This window comes from Salvelinus fontinalis, chromosome 35 (genome assembly GCF_029448725.1).
Source record: "Salvelinus fontinalis isolate EN_2023a chromosome 35, ASM2944872v1, whole genome shotgun sequence".
Lineage (NCBI taxonomy): Eukaryota > Metazoa > Chordata > Actinopteri > Salmoniformes > Salmonidae > Salvelinus > Salvelinus fontinalis.
This window is the reverse complement of record NC_074699.1, coordinates 19,243,684-19,256,221: the sequence shown is the minus strand read 5'-3', so window position 1 is coordinate 19,256,221 and position 12,538 is coordinate 19,243,684. Positions and strand designations below refer to the sequence as shown.

The 12,538-nt window shown below is 41.3% G+C and overlaps 1 protein-coding gene across 2 annotated transcripts; it reads left to right on the top strand.

Moving 5' to 3' along the window:
* Positions 1-209: 209 nt before the first annotated feature.
* Positions 210-12,538, top strand: LOC129834465 (BTB/POZ domain-containing protein 10-like). Of its 2 annotated transcripts, none has more exons than XM_055899471.1 (9): positions 210-381; positions 7,270-7,417; positions 8,979-9,175; positions 9,334-9,646; positions 9,843-9,945; positions 10,585-10,705; positions 10,843-11,040; positions 11,394-11,504; positions 11,613-12,538. In XM_055899471.1, exons 3-9 carry the CDS (start codon positions 9,022-9,024, stop codon positions 11,945-11,947), a joined length of 1,335 nt encoding a protein of 444 aa, XP_055755446.1. In that variant the 5' UTR covers positions 210-381; positions 7,270-7,417; positions 8,979-9,021; the 3' UTR covers positions 11,948-12,538. The 2 variants fall into 2 exon arrangements, with proteins under 2 accessions (XP_055755446.1, XP_055755447.1); XM_055899472.1 differs by having other exon boundaries at positions 8,958-9,175.

Genomic DNA, 12,538 nt, shown 5'->3' with positions numbered 1-12,538 from the left:
GAATAGTGGTGAGGTTTTAATGGGTGTAGGGTTAGTTGGAAGGGCAATTTGTTTTCTCACAAAGTGTAATGAATTCATACTCCAGAATAGTAGGTTGATACACAGCCAATACAGTAGGTGGCGGCATGCACCTATGATATTTGTTTGCGGACTGCCAAGAAGAAGAAGAAGAAACTGGGCTATGTAATTATTATTATTTGTACAGCAAAATCTCGCGAGAGCGTCTGAGCAGCAGGGACAACATTACTTTTGCCTTTTAGGGGAAAATGCCAAACCAAGATCAATTATTTTACCAACGGATTGGATTGATCCTTTGAATTCCATGTATATGTTTTGTACAGGGTATACGATGTTAATGCGATAATATTTATCATTTAAAAGGTAAGACTTGTTTTGGTGAATGTAAGTGTTCACATGTGTGAGCTAGCTAGTTTACTGGTAGTTCCTCTGCATATATAGCTTGTTGTAGCTAACGTAACTATTGAATGGTTATTGGTCAATCCCGAATTAATGCAGCTAGCTAGCTAACTTGACATGAAACTAGCTAAGTTTTGTTTTGTCCAGTTAGTTAGCCGACGAGTCAATAGCCAACTGTTTGCACATCATGTTTTCTCAGGTTAGCCACTGCACCTATGTGATGTTCAGCCACAATAGTGGAATTTGCTGCATGCCTTCAAAATAAAAGTCCTCCATTGAAAGGGATGCAAACGGAAACAAATAGTGGTAATACAATTATTTGTTAATTTGACAAAAATAAATTCAAAAAGTTGAAATCGCACTGTGGATGTGTTAAAGTTCAGAATTGCATTGGGGGCATACCAACATGCACGGTACAGCCTTAACCCATTTCATGGAACCAAGATCCATAGGTAAGGATGTACATTGTAATATGAATGTTCAATACATAGTAGGTTGACTGGTGAGCTTAATGTGGCTCATTTTACAGTGGTTTCAGAGTCCTGTAATAAGAGCTACGTTGCACATTTATGTATAAACTCTTCAGAATGGTAATCTGTGGATGTCACTGAGTAGGCTGATACCCTAAATCCATAGGTATCAGCCTACTCTGTGACACCCACAGATTACAATTCTGAAGAGTTTATACAAATATTAGTGTAGTAGGCCATATTAGAGAACTTCAACTGTAGGAAATCACCTCACTAGCCTATTGTGCTTATTGACATTCATATTGCAATGTACAGCCTTATCCGATTTCGTGGACCCAAGATCCATAGGTATCAGCCTACTCAACTCTAATTTTTATTTGTCACATGCTTTTTAAACAGGTGTAGACTAACAGTGAAATGCTTACTTACGGCATAGAACAATTATAGAAACATAGTAACATGAGGAATAAACACACAATGAGTAATTAACTTGGCTATATACACAGGGTACTAGTACAGAGTCGTTGTTCAGGGGTACGAGGTAATTGAAGTAGATATGTACATATAGGTAGGGATAAAAGGGTCAATGCAGATAGCTAGTCTGGGTAGCTATGTGGTTAACTATTTAGCAGTCTTATGGCTTTGGGGGTAGAAGCCGTTCAGGGTCCTGTTGGTTCCAGACTTGATGCATCGATACCGCTTGCCGTGTGGTAACAGAGAGAACAGTCTAACTTGGGTGGCAGGAGTCGTTGACAGTTTTTATTTTTTAGGGCCTTCCTCTGACACCACCTGGTATAGAGGTCCTGGATGGCAGGGAGCTTGGCCCCAGTGATGTACTGGGTAGTACGTACTAGAGGTCGACTGATTAATCGGAATGGCCGATTAATTAGGGCCGATTTCAAGTTTTCATAACAGTCAGTAGTCGATCATTTTGGATGCCGGTTTTGCACATTTTTTTTTTTTTTTTACATCTTTATTTAACTAGGCAAGTCAGTTAAGAGCAAATTCTTATTTACAATGACGGCCTAGGAGGGCCAGAACGACAGATTTGTACCTTCTCAGCTTGGGGATTCTATCTAGCAATCTTTACTGGCCCAACGCTCTAACCACTAGGCTACCTGCCGCCCCTATGGAAGTCCGGTACTTATTGAGGTTTTGGGGTCACAGTTTGGTTTGTTTACGATACAGCAGGAAATTGAAATGCCAACAGTTGCTGTAGTTATTTTTTGTTTATTTGGCAAAAGACTCCAAACAAAAGTCCAGCTTCTGTGACAGCATTCACAATGTTCCTGCATTGTCTGTTGTGACAGATATTTATTTTGGGCCTTTCAAGTAGTCTTCAGGGGTCCAAAGTGTTGGACCTGTTCCAAAATGGACCTGGGACTTTCCCACTCTATGCATAAATACAATTTTCAATATAAAGACTGAACGAACCCGAAGACAACTAGACCAGTTACGTATAGACCTGGTTGGATCTAAACCCAATCCAAGTGAGGAAAGCAGCAGAAAAGTCCATTTGTAAACTACTTTGTTAACCAGAGTTGATAAAGCGTGAGGGAGAAAGATGTGCCGCTGTAGCAGATGGAGGGGTCTTGTGTGTGTCAAGCCGAAGCGCGGTAGTAGACTAACTTCTAGCTTGTTATAGCTAATTTATCAAATATGATTACGTTGTACCTGTCCTGACTGCATCAAACCGATAAACACTAGCAGCTAATTTAGGATGTATGCACTTTTTACATGTGCTGACAGCATCAAACCAAGAAACACTAGTTAGCTAGCTAGGCTAATTGAGGATGCATGCACTTTTTACATGTCCTACAGTTACAAATATTACCTCCATTCAGATTATTAAGTAGCAGCCTAACTGTTGTCTCTTGGTCGTTGTAGCATATCCTTCTCATTTAACTTTTAATTCCATCTTCCATTGATTAAATATCTCCTAACTTGCTTTGCCACTCACGGAAGCTCTATGAATGTAGGGCCGCTTTGATGACTTGTGATAGCCCAAAAACAACAAGCTACACATGCCACTCTGCATAGGCTATTCTCGATGAGTATTGGTGACATACTATTAATATTTTATCCACAACTCTGTCCATCGCCGTTGTAATCTACTGTGAAGTCAAAATGTCCCCAAACTGGAGATTTCAACGATGGTTTATCGACCCTACCACTCGCCATTGTACCGAAGTAGTTGCTGGCTGCACCTCACAAAAGTATAGTTTGAAATATGCCAGTTAAGATTTTAATCTTGATTACAATTTGCGCATATGCTCTAGTTAATGGAATAGCCTACAATGTTTTTTTCAAATCAGTTTTACTCGAGGCAGTGGCATGCAATGCAGCATAGACATAGCCTTTAGTAGTTTAAGATTTATTTTGTATGTATTTATTCAGGTTCACAGTGTGGACCAAACCAAGGACCCCGTACCGAACAGTTCAGTACGAATACGTGTACCGTTACACCCCTACAACCTATGTGTTGAACAATAATATTACAATGTATATCGTATCCCATTTCATGGACCCAAGAGCCAAAGGTATCAGCCCACTCTGACACCCACAGATTACAATTCTGAAGTGTTTACACAACTAATATGCGCTATGACGCTAATATTTATCTTCAACTGTCCGAAATCACCTCACTATACAGTTTTTAGTCTCGCAGTAAGAGCTATGACGCTCATATTTGTGTGAACTCTTCAGAATTGTAATGTGTGGATGTCAGTCAGTTGATAGCCCATTTCAATGACCCAAGATTCATAGGTAAGGCTCTACAGTGCATTCAAAAAGTATTCAGGTCCCTTGACTTTTTCCACATTTTGTTACATTACAGCCTTATTCAAATATATATCTCATTAATCTACACACAACACACCATAATGAAAAATCAAAAACAGATTTAGGAATTTCTGCAAATTTCTAGAAAAGAAAAAAAACGTTCACATTTACATAAGTATTAAGACCCTTTGCTCAGTACTTTGTTGAAGAACTTTTGGTGGCGATTACACCCAAGAAGTGTATTTTCAGGTCTCTCGAGACTTTAGATCGGGTTCAGGTCCAGGCTCTGGCAGGGCCACTCAAGGACATTCAGAGACGTGTCCCGAAGCCACTCCTGTGTTGTCTTGGTTGTGTGCATTGTCCTGTTGGAGGTGAACCTTCTCTGAGGTCCTGAGCACTGTGGAGCAGGTTTTCATCAAGGATCTCTCTGTGCTTTGCTCCGTTCATCTTTCCCTCGATCCTAACTAGTCTCCCAGTCCCTGCCGCTGAAAACCATCCCAACAGCATGATGCTGCCACCATCAAGCCAAAGCACTCAATCTTGGTTTCATCAGACCAGTGAATCTTGTTTCTCATGGTCTGAGTCATTAAGGGGCCTTTTGGCAAATTTTACTGAGGAGTGGCTTCCGTTTGGCTGCTCTACCATGAAGGCCTGATTGGTGGAGTGCTGCAGAGATGTTTGTCCTTCTGGAAGGTTCTCCCATCTCCACAGAGGAACTCTGGAGCTCTGTCAGAGTGACCATTAGGTTCTTGGTCACCTCCCTGACCAAGGCCCTTCTCCCCCGATTGCTCAGTTTGGTCAGGTGGCCAGCTCTAGGAATAGTCTTGGTGGTTCCAAACCTCTTCCATTTAAGAATGATGGAGACCACTGTGTTCTTGGGGACCTTCAATGCTGCAGACATTTTTTGGTACCCTTCCCAAGATCTGTGCCTTAACACACTCCTGTCTCAGAGCTCTACGGACAATTCCTTCGACCTCATGGCTTGGTTTATGCTCTGACATGCACTGTCAACTGTGGGACCTTATCTAGACAGGTGTGTGCCTTTCCAAATCATGTCCAATCAATTGAATTTACCACAGGTGGACTCCAATGAAGTTGTAGAAACATCTCAAGGATGATCATTTTGAAACAGTATGCACCTGTCTCCTCCATCTACACTGATTGAAGTGGCTTTAACAGGTGACATCCAATAAGGGATTATAGCTTTCACCTGGATTTACATGTTCAGTCAATGTCATGGAAAGAGCAGATGTTCCTAATGTTTTGTACACTCAATGCCTTTAGAAAGTCTACATACACCCCCTTGAACTTTTTCACATTTTGTTGTAATACAAAGTGGGATTGAAATATATTTAATTGTACTTTTTTGTCATTGATCTACACAAAATACTCTGTCAAATTAAAAAGAGAATTCTACAAAAATCATGGCATAATTATTCACCCGCTTTGTTTAGGAAAGCCTAAATGAGTTCAGAAGTCAAATGTGGCTTAACAAATCACACTAAGTTTTATATGTGATATAATAATGGTTGACATTTATTATTTTGTATTTTTTTATGACTACCCCCTTACTCTGTCCCACATACATACAGTACAAGTCAAAAGTTTGGACACGCCTCATTCCAGGGTTTTCTTTTTTTGTGCTATTTTCTACATTGTAGAATAATAGTGAAGACACAAACTATGAAATAACACATATGGAATCATGTATTAACCAAAAAAGTGTTTAACGAATCAAAATATATTTTATATTTGAGATTCTTCAAATAGCCACCCTTTGCCTTGATGACAGCTTTGCACGCTCTTGGCAAACTTTTGACTGGTACTGTATATCTGTAAGGTCACTCAGTCAAATATTGCATTTCAAGCACAGATTCAACTTTAAAGACCAGGGAGCTTTTTAAAAGCCTCATAAGGAAGGACAGTGATTGGTAGATGGGTAATAATAATAACAGATCAGACATTGAATATATCTTTAAGCATGGTTAATAATTATGCTGTGGATGATATATTAAACCAGACTAAGTCGTCATTCTGAACTGAGCTGCATGACAGGAAAGAAACTGCTTAGGGATGTGGTTTTAAAACAGCTACGGATTATTTTAAAACAGCTATGGAGTTCAATGGCTGTGATCTGAGGATGGATCAACAACATTGTAGTGACTCTACAATAATGACTTAAATGACAGAGTGAAAATAACAATTTAAATATACAGAATAAAAATATTCCTAAACATGTATATGCATTAAGGCACTAAAGTAATACTGCAAAAAAACACAGCAAAGGAATACATCACTGAGTTAACTGCCTCCTTATTTTCAAGCATGGTGCTGGCTCCAGCATGGTATGGGTATGAGTTTTTTAGGATGAAAAGGAAACAGGACTGAGGTAACCACAGGCAAAATCCTAGAGGAAAACCTGTTTGTTTGCTTTACACCAGACACTGGGAGGGGAATTCACCTTTCAGCAGGACAAAAAGACAAATCTGCATTGGAGTTGCTTACCAAGAAGAACTGTATGTTCCTGAGTGGTCAAGTTAGTTTTTACCTAAATCTGCTTGAAAATCTATGGCAAGACTTGAAAATTGCTGTCTAGCCATGATCGGATGACAGAGCTTGAAGAATAAAAAAAATAAAAAATGGGCAAATATTGCACAATACAGGTGTGCAAAGCTCTTATGAGACTTACCGAAGAAGACTAATAGTTGTAATCTGTGCCAAAGGAGTTAATGCCTATTGACTCAAAGGGGTGAATACCTATCTAATGAAGGTATATTAGTGTTAACATTTTCATAAATTCACTTTTTTTTTTAAAGATTCTTCTTCCACTTTGACATTGGAGTATTTTGTGTAGATCGTTGACCAAAAAAGGACAAATCCATTTCAATCCCACTTTGTCACACAAAATGTGAAGAAATCCAAGGGGGATGTAGACTTTATAAGTATGCTCCAATTACAATTCTGAAGTCTAATACGGCCACAATACGATTTCAACAGATTTTTGCTTTATTTCGTCAAATTAACAAATTATTGTCTTTTGTTAAGATTAAATAACAACATTTAGAATTTGTTTAACATTATCTAGTCCAAATATGGCCTGAGTCCGCAATTTGTATCCGTTTGCATCGCTTTCAATGGGGGACTTTTATTTTGAAGGCTACCCGCAAATTCCACTATTGTGGCTAATCCTTATTGTGGCCAGCTTCACATAGGTAGCCACTGCCTGGCTAGCTAAACATATATATATATAATATATATTTATTTATTTTACAAGCATTCTAAATCATCTGCTATTTACTAACTGGGACTGGTAACTAACTTAGTGCTGGTTATGTTGTGATCACATTAGTTAGCTGAGGCGCTACTGTCATCACTGTTAGCTAGCTAGTTAGCCACAATTAGCTAGCTCGTATTATTCGCGATCATCGTGACATTAGCTGGCGAGCAGCTGTGAAGAGTTAGAATGCGAAGGGGAACTGCGTTTTAGTTTCGTATTCACTGAATGGATAACTAGCATTTATGTGAATATTTACAGCTTGTTTTGCTCTCCTGAATCAACCCAGTGAATTAATATATAACTCGACTCCCTTCGTCTTGTCAGATTATGAATGGTGAGTAATCCGGGCTGGATGTCTCTGTGCACGGGTGATGGCAGCACGTCCACAGTCATATGATAGCAACTCAAGTGACACTGAGAATTGGGAACGAAAAACAGCCAACCGACCTCGCTAACTCTGCAAGCACTCGAGGTGAGGCAATTACTTTGTATTTGATAGTGTGTAAGATCAGAAAGAACTGACACTAACCAAGATAGTTGTCATTTCTGTGGAGGCATTTCACATCCATGATCATGTGTATAGTGCTATAGGTATAGTCCATCCTATTATAGGCTAGACAGATGTTTTTCAGCATAGTCACACACTCATTGTGCACTTCTTTACTTTTCTATATATATTTTTTTCAAGTATTTTCTTCTAAAAAAATATATAAAAAGCTCTGCGTTGTTGGTTAAGGGCTTGTTGGTAAAGTCTACACCTGTTGTATTCGGCACATGTAACAAATACATTTTGATTTCATAATGTTGACATTGACCATTGTGATTTACAATGAAGGCCTGGTTAATCTTGAGCCCAACATCATAAAAGACTACTGTTTTTATCATGACTGTAAAGTCAGATGGGCTGTCATAACTCTCCCAGTAGTCATTCTTTTAAAAGTTCACTGTCATGACAGCGCCTAGTACACTTTATAACTACAAGTTTAAAGTGTTTGCTAATGGTCTATGACCTTTACTGGCTGTTGTTTTGGCAGAAAGAAAGTCTTTGGCATTTCTTGGGTCATTGTAGTTCAGTTATTTAAGAGTCCCTAGAGAGACTAGCTACCTAACTTCCAAAGCAAATTCTTTCAAAAAACAGTCCTTATTTTTCCTAACTTCTAAGAACTGATGCAGAACATGACCATGCAAGTGTGTCTTTTGGCTTCTCTCCAAACAGGAACGTTGGCCTTTTTATACTTCCATGGCTCACTGATGTGATGTGCCCTCATATTAAAGGAACAGATGTTATCCTATACAACTCTGCTTTTACTCAATCTCTGGGACAATATGTTCAATATTTCAATACTAAATTACTCATGATTGTAGGCCTATATAGGGACGCAATCATTTTGATACTGCTTTTAATGTCTTTTCCCTTTAAAAGATGTACCAATAGACAAGTGGTCCGCCTGCACTAAAAGGGATTCTGCTTTTGTGCGTGTACATTCGTCTCCTTCCATTCTGTCCAGTTATTCTTCTTGGGTTAGATGGGCTGCTTCTATGCTGTCTGTATTTTTTAATTGTTTTATTATTATTGAATATTTAAAACATACAATATACTTGCAGTGAAGCCGCTCAACAACTACATCACATTAGTAGTCCTCTTACAGACTCCCATCCAGAGCGACATACAGAAGCAACCAGGGTCAACGCCCTGCTCAAGGGCACGTAGACAAAAACGTGACTGTGACAGTATGGTCCAGTGCGGTGTTGTTATAATTACCTCTAGAGGTAAATACTGGTTCTAGTAAAGCCCTGGACCATACTGTCACTGCTGACAGAGGTCCTGAGTGTCTCTACAGTTACAGCAAACACAAGATTTGTGACCTGCAATCTGTAATAATACATTAGGGGAAGAAAGACAACTGTGTGTGTGTGTGTGTGTGTGTGTGTGTGTGTGTGTGTGTGTGTGTGTGTGTGTGTGTGTGTGTGTGTGTGTGTGTGTGTAGAGTTTAACTGCAATTAGTATTTAGTGTGCTTTCTGCTCTGGCCAGCGCTCAGTCGCATGCATCTCGACTAGAGGCAGACCTGGTGAAGATGAGCCTGCATGGTGCTAGTGGGGGCAGTGACCGCTCACGCGACCGCCGCCGCTCCAGCGACCGCTCCCGGGACTCGTCGCACGAGAGGGGAGAGGGCCAGCTCACCCCTTGCATCAGAAATGTCACCTCGCCCACCCGCCAGCACAACAGCGGTGAGTAGAACGTACTGCGAACACTTTCACACAGTCTCCTAAAATAATATTTCTAAGAGAACATGTTGGATTCTAATGTTGGCATGTAATAGGAGTAGTCTGTGAGAAAGGTCAGTCGTCATGCCAGTGAGTTAGTGCCTCTCTCCCTCCACCTCCAGACCGTGAGAGGGACGGTGGCTCCAGGCCCAGCAGCCCCCGTCCTCAGAGGATTTCCCCCAGCAGCTCCAGTAGCAGCGGGGTGGTCAGCAGCCGTAACAGCAGCCTGTCCAGCACTGAAGGCTGCTTTAAGAGCCTGGGAGTGGGAGAGATGGTGTTTGTCTATGAGAATAGCAAGGAGGGACTGGGCACGGGCCTGGGTACCCGCAGCATCCGGACCTCAGGCTCCGAGAGGGTCACTCTTATTGTGGATAACACACGGTTTGTGGTGGACCCTTCAATCTTCACAGCACAGCCCAACACCATGCTGGGCAGGTAGGGTTGACCTCATTGTTGTACTTTGTTATAGTAAAATCATCAATCCGTATCAAGTTTTGTTTTACCAGTATGGTTATATGAGGAGGAAGTCACCTACATGGGTTTTTTCCTTTAGCTTTTTTATTGTATGAACGCTGAACAACACTGAAGTGTGACCCCTGTGAAATGTGACCTGTTTTGTGGTTTCTTGCAGAATGTTTGGATCTGGAAGGGAACACAATATCACACGGCCCAATGAAAAAGGAGAGTATGAAGTTGCCGAGGGCATCAGCTCTACGGTGTTCCGAGCCATCCTGGTCAGTCAATAGCACTGTATTACCAAGTACAACACTCCCTTTTACTAGCTTGGTCAATTATTGACTGTTTTTACTTTTTTTAAATCCTTGATCTAGCGTAGCCGTTGCTAACCTTTGCTCTTCTGAGCCACAAGGGGAGGGGCAGCCTGCTACGCATAGTAATCCTGAATTGATTAACTTATTTGTTGATTGTCTGAAACTTTGTAGCTTAATTATATAGACAACAGAAACATTTACTTCAGGCTATAGAGTCAACCTCAGACTGTTATTATAGAGTAGATGCCATGAGTTGTCCACTGAGGCTATGAATGTCCTGAGAACAAGTACAATAATCAATACCACTGGCTGTAGGCTTCTGATGTGAAAATGGAGGATGGGATTGATACATGTGGGCTGTTGTTGACAAACATGGATCACTCTGGCCTCAGAGGCACAGCACTTGTTTTGAAAGATGCACCATTTTATTTTTGCATTTGCAAATCTATATCCATGCCCAGCTTAACTGGCAGTAAACTAATATCCGTACGTAGGGGGGACAGCATTGGTCATTTTGACCATTTTAGGAAGGGGGAGCTGATAGTGGGCATTCTCTGTAATGGCTGCCTTTTGTGTTTTCTCTGTTCACTCTCTAACTGTCAGGATTACTACAAATCTGGGATAATCCGTTGCCCCGATGGAATCTCCATCCCTGAGCTGAGGGAGGCATGTGACTATCTGTGCATCACCTTTGACTACAGCACCATCAAGTGCAGAGACCTCAGTGAGTACACCCCCTTTTTACCCTTCTTGACCTGGTAGGTTTCCATTAAACTGATGAAAATGTTCATGGAAAGTTAGTGTGTTGGTTTGCGTCTCTGAACTGCTGTCTCCTGACTGACCATGTCCCACTGTCCCTAGGTGCCCTCATGCATGAGCTGTCTAACGACGGTGCCCGGCGTCAGTTTGAGTTCTATCTGGAGGAAATGGTTGTGCCTCTGATGGTGGCGAGCGCCCAGAGCGGAGAGAGAGAATGCCACATCGTGGTGCTCACTGATGACGACGTAGTGGACTGGGACGAAGAGTACCCACCACAGATGGGAGAAGAGTACTCACAGAGTGAGTCAATACACACACACACACACGCTCCACCCACCCCTATTTGACCTAGATATTTTGTGTTACATATTGATATGTAGACTGTGTGTCGTTTTTAAATGTAAGTAGTTCTGTCCTTGAGCTGTTCTGGTCTATTTATGTTCTGTATTATGTCATGTTTCATGTTCTGTGTGGACCCCATGTAGAGTAGTTTCGGCTTTTGCAACAGCTAATAGGGATCCTAATAAGATACTTAATACCAAAAATATGTTCTTCCTAATTAGTAATCCCTGCCGTGGATTAAACTGTTGTTCACTTACCTAAAGGGACTAATTTAATTGACACTGCTTAAAATGTTTATTTTCTCTCTGCAGTAATATACAGTACAAAACTATACCGGTTCTTCAAGTATATAGAAAATCGAGATGTTGCCAAATCAGTTTTAAAGGAGAGAGGACTGAAGAAAATAAGATTAGGCATTGAAGGTAAGATGCTGATTTTATCATGTATTTGCTGGGGTTCAGAGCAAAAATTTAAGATTTCGATTCAGCATTGTGAACTCACTGGCTGTTGTCTGCGCCATGTATTGGTAGGTTACCCCACGTATAAAGAGAAGGTGAAGAAGCGTCCTGGTGGCCGTCCTGAGGTCATCTACAACTACGTCCAGAGGCCCTTCATCCGCATGTCCTGGGAGAAGGAGGAGGGAAAGAGCCGCCATGTTGACTTCCAGTGTGTCAAAAGCAAGTCCATCACTAACCTGGCTGCAGCTGCTGCAGATATCCCCCAGGACCAGCTGGTCAACATGCACCCTGGCCCTCAGGTGGACGAGCTGGACAACCTCCCCAACCAGCCCCCCAGCGGACCCCAGTACAGCAACAACTACAACAACGACCCCGGTGACCCAGACGCCCCCTCGCCTGCAGTCTGAGGACTGCCCCCTCCCTGACACCTCCCTCCCCAGCGTACCGCAGCATGGAGCTAGAGGGGCATCATAACCATATTGCCTTGGCACCTCCTCCGCAGCCTTAGAGCCTCAAGGATCTGGTCGACTGTAAAAACCCTATAAGGGACTAGACTGGCAAAGGGGCATATTTCTCTTATTTCTTTAAAAAAAATACTTGACCAAAGGAATTTATTTTTCTGTTAATTGTTTGAAATAAATTTAGCAAACCCAATTATTTTGTAGTTATTATTAATATATTATTTACAATGGTTATCGGGCTGGTGTTACTGTGTTCTCCCCCTGAGTTTTATTTCACGTGCAGTTCTGGGCATACTTCCTGGATGGCAAGACTAGTGAATACTGTAACTGTTTGGGGAACAGATGCAGAGCGTGATGCCTGGCCATGGAGAAAAGCCTCTGATTTCATCACCATTCAGTGGAAATTACTGTTGAATTCCCCTCAGATATACTTTGAATCATGTAATGGTTGGGTTGGTTGACATCATAGAATTGGTAATGTGATGCTGTGCTCTGTGCTCCCTAAATATTCAGCATGACATAAAGACATTCAAATCA